Here is a 12,871-nt window from a genome sequence, read left to right as displayed (position 1 = left end):
TAGCCAGGCAACTCAAGTGGTCTTTCTCCGTCAAAACCAAAATGCACCCAAATGCATTTACAGAGAAGGATCCCAACTGTCTCTCTCCAGATGGGTAAATAAACATCTGTAAAAAGTGTGTCAATCAAGTGATGGTAAACAAGACAGGACTCAAATTGATTGTGACGACAATTAAGTAGAAAAACAGAGCTCAACACCTAGAGGTTATGGGAGGGAGTTGGGTGGAAAGCTGCTAATGTTAAAAATACCCGGGGGGGGTTCAACAGAATTGATTTCCTCACTATCAAACCCTCAAACGTAACTTCTGATAGGATTGTGGAGAGATAGGGGGCAGGATCAGGTCTAATTTAGGTGTGGAGAGGGGGTGGGGCCTGATGTGATGGTGTATGAGAAGACGGGTGTCTAACGTAGAATCTGACAAGTATCCTTGAAGGATGGGTCACAGAAAGCACTTTACTGCAACCTCCCAAGACCTATGATGGAACAAGTGGTGAAACCTTGGTCAAAATAGACTTTCCCATAAACATGCTAAAAAACTGCCCCACATAGCCCTCCCTATAGAATATGAATAACTAGAACAGACATTTAGTCAAATTGCTGTGGTTCTAGTATTTATATTTCCATGGCCCTCCTACAACCACACCCTTACCAGTCCCCAAACAATTAGGTGTCAACCCCTCAAAATGCTGCTAATATTTACACAGATAAGAAAGGACCTGGAGGGGAAAATAAAGTGTGCTTAAATCACCATTATTTCAGGATGAGAATTATTTCTGATTTTAAATTACACAGTTAAAATGATTTACCATTAAAAAAGGGGAGCAAAAAATAATTAAGCAAAAAGAGCCAGAATAAAATAGTAAAGCCCAAAGCCTAGTGTGTGTATGTGGGGGGTGTTGTGTCTGTGTATACACTCAGTGTACAAAACATTACAAACACCTGCCCTTTCCATGACATAGACCAGGGGAGGCAATCAGGCCCCGAGGACTGGAGTTGCCCACCCCTGACATAGACGGACCAGGTGAAAGCTTTGATACCTTATTGATGTCACTTGTTAAATCCACTTCAATCAGTGTAGATGAAGGGGAGGAGACGGGTTAAAGAAGGATTTCTAAGCCTTGAGACAATTGAGACATGGATTGTGTATGTGTGCCATTCAGAGGACGAATGGGCAAAACAAATATTTAAGTGCCTTTGAACAGGGTATTGTAGTAGGTGCCAGGTGCACTGGTTTGAGTGGGTCGAGAACTGCAACGCTGCTGGGTTTGAGGCATTCCTGAGGGCAAAAGGGGGTGTTCCTAATGTTTTGTACACTCAGTGTATGCGTAGTGTGTGTGTAAAGAATTGATGCCATGTACTAGATGTAATGCATACATGTGGGTGTCACTCGTGTGTGTGTGTGTGTGTGTGTCTGTGGGGAGCAGCACGTCAGCTTTTGGGAGGTAACAGAACAGAAGACGAGATTTAAAAAATACGACGAGAGAAAACAACTACTGGTATGGGGTTGTGCTGCTACACTAGCAGGTTGGTGCGCGGTGGTGCGCCCTCCCTGTTTCGCAGTGGGGGGTTAGTCCTCCAGGACGATGGGCTCGCTGGTGCTGGAGGGCAGAATGGCTAAAGCCAGGGGCCGGGGAGGCAAGGGCAGCTTGACCCTGACGGGGAGGTGTGGTTTCCTGGCTGCCCGTCGCATCTCAGACTGGGTCAGGTGTTTCCTCAGAGCCCTGGAGGGGACAGAAATACACACGGTGAATTATCTGTAGGACTCAGATCAACATTGGCACACCTAGGAGTCCAAGGCTTTGTTGACACAGGTAGCACATAATTTTTTGCCCAATTATTGGCAAAAGATGTGATCAGAATTGGGCTGCCTGTATAAAAACACATCCTAATGTCAAAGTGCACAGGTGCATAGAAGAATAACCTTCATCTTAAAACTAGTTACATGCAATATTAAACATTCATCATTTTCGTTCTGTGCTTTTTGGTTGAGAAATCTACATAGTACTATATTGAACACCTGACAAACGGATCAATCAGGTCTATGGCAAAAAATTCAGTGGGAGAATTTGTTTTGACTAAGATTGATCCCTTTGTCAGGTGTTCAATACAGAACTATGCAGATTTCGCAACCAAAAAGCACAGAAGGTCATTTGTATCTTCCGGAGCTGACTGCTACTAAAGAGAATAACAGACGCTCAGAGACCAGGACCTACCTGGTGTATTTAGTAGCAACAAAAACCACAGGGTTTGGCGCGTCTCCTTGGTTCACTTTCTGACGCTTGATCACTGACTGAGAGGTGGTCCTCATGCCTGATGTGAATGGCCTCCCATTGGTGGGGAACGGCAGTGCCAACGCCTATGACCAATAAAAGAAGAACGGTGAGAGGTGTGTGTGTGTGTGTGTGTGTGTGTGTGTGTGTGTGTGTATGGCCACTTGGCCCAAGCTGTGGTCATGCTGCTATGCTCAGCGGTGATGGACAGATGGTCAGTAAATCTCCCACTGTTACAGAGGAACCAGAACCAGCGCCAGTCTGTCCCTCTCTGCAGTCTGAGTAGACAGGGACATGAGACACTACCCAAGGTTACAGTAAATGAGGCCGTCTATACCAAACCAGAACCTGTCAGTGTCACATGTATGGATTGACAGACAGAGGAAGTAAAAATGGCAGTTGTGTTTTGTGTGTGTGTGCATGCGTGTGCGAGGAGTACTCACGCTGCTATCAAAGGGCCTCTTCCCAAGCAGGGCCGATCCCCCACGGGGCTGGTTGGCCTGGTTGCGGTTGATGGGGGTGGGGGTGCCTCTGGGGGCCTTCAGCTTGAGTGGAGCCTGGATGGCTGGAGAGAGGAAAGGAGAACCCCAATCACAAATGAAGCCACTTAAAATAAAAGTGCATACCGCTTCATTACACAGTACCAGTCAAAAGTTTGGACACACCTACTCATTCCAGGATTTTTCTTAATTTTTTACTATTTTCTACATTTTAGAATAATAGTGAAGACATCAAATCTATGAAATAACACATAAGGAATCACATAGTAACCAAAAAATGTGTTAAATCAAAAGGTAGTCACCTGGAATACATTTCAATTAACAGTAAAGCCTTTTGTGACTAGGGGGGCAGTATTTTCATTTTTGGAAAAATGTTCCCGTAGTAAACGGGATATTTTGTCAGGACAAGATGCTAGAATATGCATATAATTGACAGCTTAGGATAGAAAACACTCTAAAGTTTCCAAAACTGTAAAAATATTGTCTGTGAGTATAACAGAACTGATGTTGCAGGCGAAAGCCTGAGAAAAATCCAATCCGGAAGTGCCTCATGTTTTGAAAGCACTGCGTTCCAATGCGTCCCTATTGAGCTGTGAATGGGCTATCAACCAGATTACTCTTTCTCCGTATTCCCGAAGGTGTCTACAGCATTGTGACGTAGTTTTATGCATTTATGTTGAAGAATAGCCGTAAGCGGCTACATTGCGCAAGTGGTCACCTGATGGCTCCCAGAGAGATTCTCGCGTAAAATACAGGAGGTTGCCATTATTCCAATCGGTCCTACTGAAAAACTAATTGTCCCGGTGGATATATTATCGAATAGATATTTGAAAAACACCTTGAGGATTGATTGTAAACAACGTTTGCCATGTTTCTGTCGATATTATGGAGCTAATTTGGAATATTTTTCAGAGTTTTCGTGACTGCAATTTCCGGGCGATTTCTCAGCCAAACATGAAGAAAAACGGAGCTATTTCGCCTACAAAAATAATATTTTTGAAAAAAAGGAACATTTGCTATCTAACTGGGAGTCTCGTGAGTGAAAATATCCGAAGCTCATCAAAGGTAAACGATTTAATTTGATTGCTTTTCTGATTTCCGTGACCAAGTTACCTGCTGCTAGCTGGACAAAATGCTATGCTAGGCTATCGATAAACTTACACAAATGCTTGTCTAGCTTTGGCTGTAAAGCATATTTTGAAAATCTGAGATGACAGGGTGATTAACAAAAGGCTAAGCTGTGTCTCAATATATTTCATTTGTGATTTTCATGAATAGGAATATTTTCTAGGAATATTTATGTCCGTTGCATTATGCTAATTAGTATCAGTCGATGATTACGCTCCCGCATGCGGGATGGGTAGTCACTAGAGGTCAGGTGTGCCTTGTTCAAAGTTAATTTGTGGAATTTCTTTACTTCTAATGCGTTTGAGCCAATCAATTGTTACAAGGTAGGAGTGGTATACAGAAGATAGCCCTATTTGGTAAAAGACCAAGTCCATATTATGTCAAGAACAGCTCAAGTAAGCAAAGAAAAACAACAGTCCATCATTACTTGAAGACATGAAGGTCAGTCAAAGTGGGAAAATTAAAAAACTTTCAAACTTTCTTCAAGTGCAGTCGCAAAGTGCAGGCGCTATGATGAAACTCTCTCATGAGGACCGCCACAGGAAAGGAAGACTCAAGAGTTACCTCTGCTCTAGAGGATAAGTTCATTCGAGTTACCAGCTCAAATAAAATGCTACAGAGTTCAAGTAACAGACATCTCAACATCAACTGTTCAGAGGAGACTGTGTGAATCAGGCCTTCATGGTCAAATTCCTGCAAAGAAACCACTGCTAAAGGACACCAATAATAAGAAGAGAGTGGCTTGGGCCAAGAAACATGAGCAATGGACATTAGACCGGTAGAAATCTGTCCTTTGGTCTGATGTGTCCAAATTGGAGATTTATAATTCCAACCGTGTCTTTGTGAGACGTAGAGGCGGCGAACGGATGATGTCTGCATGTGTGGTTCCCACCGTGAAGCATGGAGGAGGTGGTGTGATGGTGCTTTGCTGGTGACACTGTCAGTGATTTACTTAGAATTTAAGGCACACTTAACCAGCATAACACCCACAGCATTCTGCAGCGATATGCCATCCCATCTGGTTTGAGCTTAGTGGGACAATGATCCATCACACCTCCAGGCTGTGTAAGGGGTATTTGACCAAGAAGGAGAGGGATGGAGTGCTGCATCAGATGACCTGGCCTCCACAATCACCCGACCTCAATCCAGTTGAGATGGTTTGGGAGTTGGACCGCAGAGTGAACGAAAAGCAGCCAACAAGTGCTCAGCATATGTGGGAACTCCTTCAAGACTGTTGGAAAAGCATCCCAGGTGAAGCTGGTTGAGAGAATGCCAAGGGTGTGCAAAGCTGTCATCAAAGCAAAGGATGGCTACTTTGAAGAATTTAAAATCTAAAACATATTTTGATTTGTGTAACATTTTTGGGTTACTACATGATTCCATGTGTTATTTTGTAGTTTTGATGTCTTCACCATTATTCTACAACGTAGAAAATACTAAAAATAAAGAAAAACCCTTGAATGAGTAGGTAGTTTTAACTGGTACTGTATTTCGACAGCTGGAGCATGGAAACGTAAACGCAATTAGGGAGAAAAACTACACACAAGTTATTTTAGTGTTCGTGCCAACCGTGGGTAAATACACACAGTGTCAGCGACATAAGACCTCTCAGGATCTCAATGATAATTTCTTCTGTGATTGGACTATTTTCTTACCCAGTTCCTTCACTATGGTGGCCAGCGGTGGCCGAGGGATCGAGCAGTTCTTTATAGGGGCCTTGGTCGCTTTAGGCAGCCTTATCATACCTGAGAAAATAACACCATAAGCATTACAGAAAGTGTGTGTGTGTATATGTATATATATATATATATAATGCGTGTGTATGTTCATGCGTGTCCATATACTCACACTCGGCCTTGACGGCATTGGCGTTGATGGAGGCGTAGGGGCGGCGTGCAGCGCTGCGGGGCTGCAGGATGTCAGTGCAGACACGGCGGGCGATGCGCGTCAGCTTGGTGGTCTGCAGGATGAACGTCTGCCGGTTTTTGGCCAGCAGCTTGGCCCGCCCCCCACTAGTCGTGAACGGTGACAGGCCCTGCACTTCCTGGCGGGTCATGTGACCTCGGGGGGTTGACTCCTGAGGGGCCAAGAGTTAACATATCAAAATATCATGATTGAATAGCTCGGTCTACATTGGCTTCCTCTCCTCTGCTGCCGCTGTAATGATCTGATAACACCGGCTAGGCCACCAAGAACTCGGAAATCTTCCCTGTCCTATGCAGATAAAGGAAAGCTAGGCTACTGAGGTGCACCCACTATTTGAGTGGTTTAGGGTAGCAGGTTAATAAAAGCAGACATACTGAGCCAGATCTTGCGGCCCCCTCTAGCTGTGTGGGGGTCTTCAGGCCTCCGTACTTCTTCCAGTATATCCAGCAGGATGCACACAGTCTGCACTGCATGTTGGGAGGACCCCACGCGTACCACTGTGCTGACTGGGCGGCTGCAACAGAGGGGAGGTCTGTTAGATGTCCAGAAGAAGAAATACGTCAACATCATCTACACTACACACATGGGATTATTCACTACAGTTAGTCAGACAGACAACAGACCAGACACAAACTAAAGTTGTATGGCAGAATACTCACTACGGCAGCTCTCACAGCTCAGTCCTTTCTGGAAGCCAGCGGCCCCGTTCATGCCAGGCTTGTTACCAGGAGCCATGATCTGGTTGGGGTTGGGCTTGGTGCTGGAGGTAGAGAGAGAGAGTTGATGTGTTTAGTTACTGTGGTAACGATGGAGACTGTGCATTGGCTCTGCTGCAGTTCAGACTGTTACTCACTAGGTGGGGATGTAAACCTGCTTCAGCTTGCTGTCTGCTTCCGCTGCCTTGAGTCGTTTCTGAAACAAACATTTCCATTTGCAAAGTAACAACAAGTAGCTCTGCTTGTGAAGACAATTCTGCATTATACATCACTTAAGCCAATGCATAGTACGATCTCATTGTTTCGTAAGAGTGTGGCTCTGAACGGCAGAGTGGTGTATTTTACCTGTTGAATGTAGCGGTCGGTGGTTTTCCACATGTAGTAGAACTGAACCACGCTGGCAAGTGACTTCCATGGTAACTGGGGACAACAGAGACAGAACATCCTTCAACACTGACCAGATGAAAGCACATTGGATACAGTTAATATAGAGTGGTGTTCCGGAGGTACTTCTCCTTCTTGATTCAAAACATTTGACCTACTGCTCCTTCTGAACACAAGCCAGATATCTATTAGTTGAATACGGGAGGACACTTACAAAGTCCTGGCGGATGTCGTTGAAGTCCTTGCCATATTTCTCCAGGGCCTCTTCGAACAGCATGGCCTCCGAGGCACTCCACTCCTCCATCTCGTCACGGCAGAGCACGGGCCCGCCCTGAGGCACCAGTGTGGACATGGCCTTGGCCAGGTCGTAGTCGTTCTTCTGCAGGGTATCCATCGCATGGAACTAGAGGGGGAGAGCGGAGGACCATTAGATATATTGCTCATTTTAGACACAGGTTACCGTATTAGAATGGTAAACTAGGTGGCCAGTTTATTAGGTACACCCATCAAGTACTGGGTCGGAACCCCCTTTGCCTCCAGAACAGCCTGAAATATTTTTTTCATTTAACTAGGCAAGCTAGTTAATAACAAATTCATATTTACAATGACGGCCTATACCGACCAAACCTGGACAAAGCTGGACCAATTGTGCGCCGCCCTATAAGACACCCAATCACGGCCAGTTGTGATACAGCCTGGATTCGAACCAAGGTGTCTGTAGTGATGCCTCTAGCACTGAAATGCAGTGCCTTAGGTCCTGAGTGGCGCAGCGGTCTAATGTGTACGAGGAGAACATTCCCCAGTAGCCTGTATCGTTGACACCAGGCAGGATGAGTCCATGGGATCATGCTGCTTATGCTAAATCCTGACTCTGACATCAGTATGACGCAACAGGAACCGGGATTCTTCGGACCAGGCAATGTTTTTCCACTTTTCAAATTGTCCAGTGTTGGTGATCTCGTGCCCAATGGAGCCACTTCTTCTTGTTGTTAAGTGATAAGGGTAGAACCCTGTGTGGTCTTTTACTGTTTGTGGAGCGCCTGTTAGCTTGCACAATTCTTCCCATTCTCCTTCGACCTCTCAGCTGTTTTCGTCCACAGGCCTGAGTTGAGTGAATGTTATTTGTTTGTTGCATCATTCTCAGTAAACTCTGGACACTGTCGTGCGTGAAAAGCCCAGGAGGGCGGCCGTCTCTGAGATACTGGATCCGGTGTGCTTGGCACCGATGATTATATCACACTCAAAGTCGCTTAGGTCACTGGTTTTGCCCATTCTAACGTTCAGTTGATCAGTAACTTAATGCCTTGATGCCTGTCAGCATGCTTTATATAGCAAGCCACAGCAACGTGACTCACCTTCTGTAGGAGCGAACCATTTTCATGAACGGGGTGGTGTACCTAATAAACTGCCCACTGAGTGTGTAGTCCAATATAATGAATAACATTACATGTACTAATTAGGATGTGGTAGATGTCCATTGTTTTAAGGGTTATATGTAGAGCGCTTAGTGATTGTCTCGTGACCATGGGACATGGACAAAGTGTGTGTCTCACCAGCGTGATGTCTCGGGAGGCGGCCGCAGCACTCATATGCAGGCTGGGTTGACGGATAGAGCTGCTGCAGTCCAGGGCTCGGGCAAACGTCCCCACAGCACTGGAACACACAACCATCAAATATCATTAGAATCAAAAGACAAACCTAGTACTGAAACAGACAAACTCCTAACTTATCAAGAACTAGACAAAAATACCCTATCGACTGCAGTTTTGTAAATCAGTGTGAATTTTCACCATATGGCCACTAGATGGTGCTGCAGCTTGAGGTCATTCCCTACATAATTTTGATTCCCTCCAAAAACAGACTTGGGCCCAAACATGCTGTATGTTGACTGGGGTCCTACTGCTACTACACCGCTTAGGCAAGACCCTTCAAAGATGACTTGAGAACATTGCAAAATCTCAATACACTAATATCAAGCTCAAAAAGGTGGACACTTTGCAACTCAAAGCCATCTAGTTTACATTACTTCAGATCAGAATGTGTTCCAAGCTCATGACAACAAGGCCAGACAAGGACCTCCATAGCAACCGTGCGTAACCAGGGCAACGTGTGACAGATGGAGGGGGGCAGGGCCAGGGGACACTCACCGAGCCACCACCAGAAACTGGTCGATCTGTGGGTCTTTGAGCTGGTTGTCGGGGTGCCACACCTTGACCTCCAGCTTCTCCTGAATACGGGTGTCTTCTTCACCTGGGAGGGATGACACCAAGAGGACAAACATCAGACATGTTAACTAATGTTGCAGACAGAGACACTGGTTGTGGTTGCGTGACCCACTATTTTGGAAACAAGAATGAGAGACTTGAGAGGAATGGTGAAATAAAGTAATAGGAGAGAGATGAGTCAAAGAGAAATAGAAAAGGATGAATGAGAGCAGAAGGTTAAAACAACTAAATGGACAAGTATGCATGTCGGTCTAACCAGACTGAACTAGTGTCACAAGGGCACAAACAACCTTCACAAAATGGCAACCTTCAACTTAACACTGGCTAGGCTACACAAGGGAAGATAAAACAAGAGGGCAACATCTAACTACATTACTTGCTGCCAGAAGGGAAGTGATGTCGTGTTCAGTGGTCAGAAAATTGAGTTCTCCAACAGGAACACAGATTCCCCCTTTTCATTCCAAAACATGACCGATTTCTCCCTACTTGGCAATAAAAAAAGTACAGCTGAGCCGTTTTTTTGAATGCCACAGGCTTACGATCCCATACAACTCAAATAATTTAGAAACATGATAGATAGCAGACATTCTTCAAACCTAGCACTTTTAGAAATGGGGCACAACTTAAATGTAGGTTTAGTCTGACAGCACTATGGTCACTATAATAGGCTGCAACCTGATAGGCCGGCGTAAAAGGTCAGAGTTCAGCCACCCAAACACCCCCCCTTCTACACACAGACAGACACAGACCTTCGGCTAACTTGTCGGGGATCTCGGCCTGGTACTTGGAGCCCACCCGAATCTCTCCTTGGTCCGCCAGCAGGGTCTTCTGGACCGGGTCAAACACCAGCGAGTAGAAGAAACACTCCTGGAGCACAGAAAACAGATGGAAGGATGGGGTTAGAGAATTTAAATCGGGGATGGGCAACTGGCAGACAGCCCCCCTTCTGACCAATTTACACTCAGAAACTCAGTAATATAACTCTTAACTTACTGTTGAGAGTTAGAATAGCAACTCATACGGGTTGTGCGCATAAACAGTTTCTCTTTTCTATTTTGTAACTGACAGTTACTCAATTTAGTTACTCAGTTACTCAAGTTACTCAATTACCAATAACTGGTAAGTTACTCTAGACAGGTTTCATATACATTTTGAAAGATCAAATTTCATTACTTTTTCCATGACTTCTAACCCCCCCCGGAAGGTGAACGCCTGTTATGCCTTTTGAAATAACTTGCTCTTTCAATATATCAAAAGATGGAATGGCTATGGAATGGCTAAAGAAATATCTTTATTGAGCTGAAGCAAGCCCACAAACGTTCTTCAGGAAATGTACTTTCCAGTTTAGTCATATTTAGCCTCTCTTAGCTACCTAACAAGTGTTACTTTGCATATTGGCTAACATCTATTGCAGGGGTCGGCAACCGGTGAGATAAGAAACGGCCAAGGCTTGGCGATCCACCCACCCAAAAAAGAAAAAAGTGTAATACATTTTTTTGCGTGGCGTGCTAAGCCTTGGTTTGACGTTTATTATCTCACTTATTTTTGGCAATAGGTTATTTGGTATAAACTGGAGAAAATAATTGAAATTGCAGGCACTGGTTTCAAAATTACATTGGGATTCACTGCAATGTTGTAGTTCCCAAGGTATGTCAACCCTGATTAGCCAATGGGCTTTCAAGATTTTGCAGGAGTTTCATATTATTAGTTCTGTGCAAGACGACCCACCTCGCCTCTCCCGCCAAATTCAAAACCAAGGCAACACTGAAGATTCGTTTTCACGTGGCTATCAGCTAGCAAGCCTTCTTTTGTTATTTCAAAAAGTTCAGGACACACAATGTCAAAGGAAAATAAGGCAGATGTCCACTCATGTATTGCCACTTGGACAAAGGAGTGTGGATTTCTAAAAACTTTGGTTTGTCGGACATCAAGTGTACGGCGTCATTTTGAAACGAGACATGAGAAAAACTTCTGGGTGAGGCGGACAATAATGAAGGAATCAAGAGGGCCATGTCCAGGTATGAAAAGCAAAGCAGTGTGCTTACAAATCTACATGCAGTCAGAAATCAAGCTACAGAGGGGAGATAGAGTTGAGCAGTGCATTCCTAAACATGGAAAACCATTTACTAAATGGGGAATATATCAAGGAGGCTTCCCTCAGTAGTTCGCAGGCTTTATTTGATGGATTGCCGAACAAAGACAATCATCTCAAAGATAAAAGGCATGCTTGTGTCTGCCAGAACTGTTGAAAAGGCGCGTTACCGAGATGGACGAAAATGTAAAGGACCAGCAAACTGTAGCGGTAAAAGATGCACCTGTGTGGCTCTTGAGTGTGGATGTGAATGACATTCCATGATACTGTGACTCAGAGCAGGGATAAAACCCATGCACTATACTACTCAAGGGAAATATGTGGCCATCGCAGGTCATTTTTAGGAGAGAGAGCTATTGGCTATTACAACTGACGGTGGCCCCACTATGGTGGGGAAACAAAGGATTCACAGAGCTGATTTTAGATCAGATTGTCACAATCACATTCACCAGGAGAATCTGTGTTCCAAGATCAAACCCGTGGTGCTAATGGACAGTGCCTCTGTTTAGCGAGCTATGGAATTCATCCGTTTGTGGGCAATTAGATGTTCAATACAGACAATTAGTTGTAATGCACATATGCAAATCATTACTGGCACGCAGATCGTTAGAATTGGTAGAACAAATTGTGGAATTGACAATCTACACAAAAAAGGTTGCCGACCCCTGATCTATTGAGTTGCATCAGTTTCCCATCCCGGATTTACACCGTCACTCAATGCTTCAGTACCTACAGTACTCATTTCTCCTTGTGTTTTACAGTCCTTGCGCAAAGAGTAATACAAATACATGTGCAAATATTTTGGAATAAATCCTTAGTGTCCAGTTTGCATCATTGTAAAAAAAGTGAAGCTCACCTCTTTCTCCAGGTAGCCGGCGAGGACGTCTGTTTCGTTGAGGAGGGTAACGTTACATTTCCCCCTGGGGAGAGAGAGAGGGGTGACCGGGGAAGAGCATTCAGAGGTCAAGAAGGTACCATGCAATACACACTATTCATCTGAACTGACCTGCACCAATCCTAACTACTGTAATTTATCCCCAATAAGGCATTGGAAAACAAAATACATGTCTGTGGAAAAGTTGTAAATATTGAAGAAAACTTCGACACAATTCAAGTATTTTTACACTTATAACCCCTCAACTTATTTTGAGATCAAGAGCCTGAACTGTGATGGTTCATGTTACGAAGGGACAGTTTGAACACATTGCTGGCTTAATGGTCATGAATAGGCCATAGATACGTTTTGGTGGGAAGGCCAAGAGACCAGAGGTGGCAGAACAGAGTACTCCGGTTGAGGTGTAGGGTTTGAGCATAGCTTAAAAGGTAGGGAGGGGCATGGTGGGGGAGTAGTTGAGTGTCATTCGCATAGCGATGATAGTAGAGACCAGTGAAGATATGACAGAGCCGAGTGATTTGGTGTCGAAAGAGAAGAGGGCCTGGAACTGAGCCCTGGGGGATACCAGAAGTAAGAGCATGTGGTGCAGACACAGATCCTCTCCACGTCACCTGGTAGGAACGGCCTGAGAGGCTGGGGAGGAAGATCCGATAGTTCACGTGTCGAAGGCATCGGATAGAACTCGGTAGGATGGGAACATAAGCGAGAGAGAGTTGCTATGGCAGTGAGGAGAGC

General features: G+C 44.8%; 1 protein-coding gene across 1 annotated transcript in view; it reads right to left on the bottom strand.

Moving 5' to 3' along the window:
* Nucleotides 1-1,228: 1,228 nt before the first annotated feature.
* The window catches only part of LOC112214799 (metastasis-associated protein MTA2-like), a 29,150-nt gene continuing 17,507 nt past the window's right edge, over nucleotides 1,229-12,871 (bottom strand). Inside the window, exons 5-18 of the mRNA XM_042297812.1 lie at nucleotides 12,098-12,161; nucleotides 9,899-10,016; nucleotides 9,072-9,174; nucleotides 8,478-8,577; nucleotides 7,139-7,327; nucleotides 6,886-6,960; nucleotides 6,678-6,736; nucleotides 6,484-6,584; nucleotides 6,199-6,338; nucleotides 5,747-5,975; nucleotides 5,554-5,643; nucleotides 2,714-2,835; nucleotides 2,214-2,356; nucleotides 1,229-1,721 (exon numbers count right to left, since the gene is read on the bottom strand). Coding sequence (XP_042153746.1) covers nucleotides 1,568-1,721; nucleotides 2,214-2,356; nucleotides 2,714-2,835; nucleotides 5,554-5,643; nucleotides 5,747-5,975; nucleotides 6,199-6,338; nucleotides 6,484-6,584; nucleotides 6,678-6,736; nucleotides 6,886-6,960; nucleotides 7,139-7,327; nucleotides 8,478-8,577; nucleotides 9,072-9,174; nucleotides 9,899-10,016; nucleotides 12,098-12,161 — 1,687 coding nt within the window. The 3' untranslated portion in view covers nucleotides 1,229-1,567. The remainder of the gene's footprint in view (nucleotides 1,722-2,213; nucleotides 2,357-2,713; nucleotides 2,836-5,553; nucleotides 5,644-5,746; nucleotides 5,976-6,198; nucleotides 6,339-6,483; nucleotides 6,585-6,677; nucleotides 6,737-6,885; nucleotides 6,961-7,138; nucleotides 7,328-8,477; nucleotides 8,578-9,071; nucleotides 9,175-9,898; nucleotides 10,017-12,097; nucleotides 12,162-12,871) is intronic.

This window comes from Oncorhynchus tshawytscha, linkage group LG15 (genome assembly GCF_018296145.1).
Source record: "Oncorhynchus tshawytscha isolate Ot180627B linkage group LG15, Otsh_v2.0, whole genome shotgun sequence".
NCBI lineage: Eukaryota > Metazoa > Chordata > Actinopteri > Salmoniformes > Salmonidae > Oncorhynchus > Oncorhynchus tshawytscha.
This window is presented reverse-complemented; position numbering and strand designations above follow the sequence as displayed.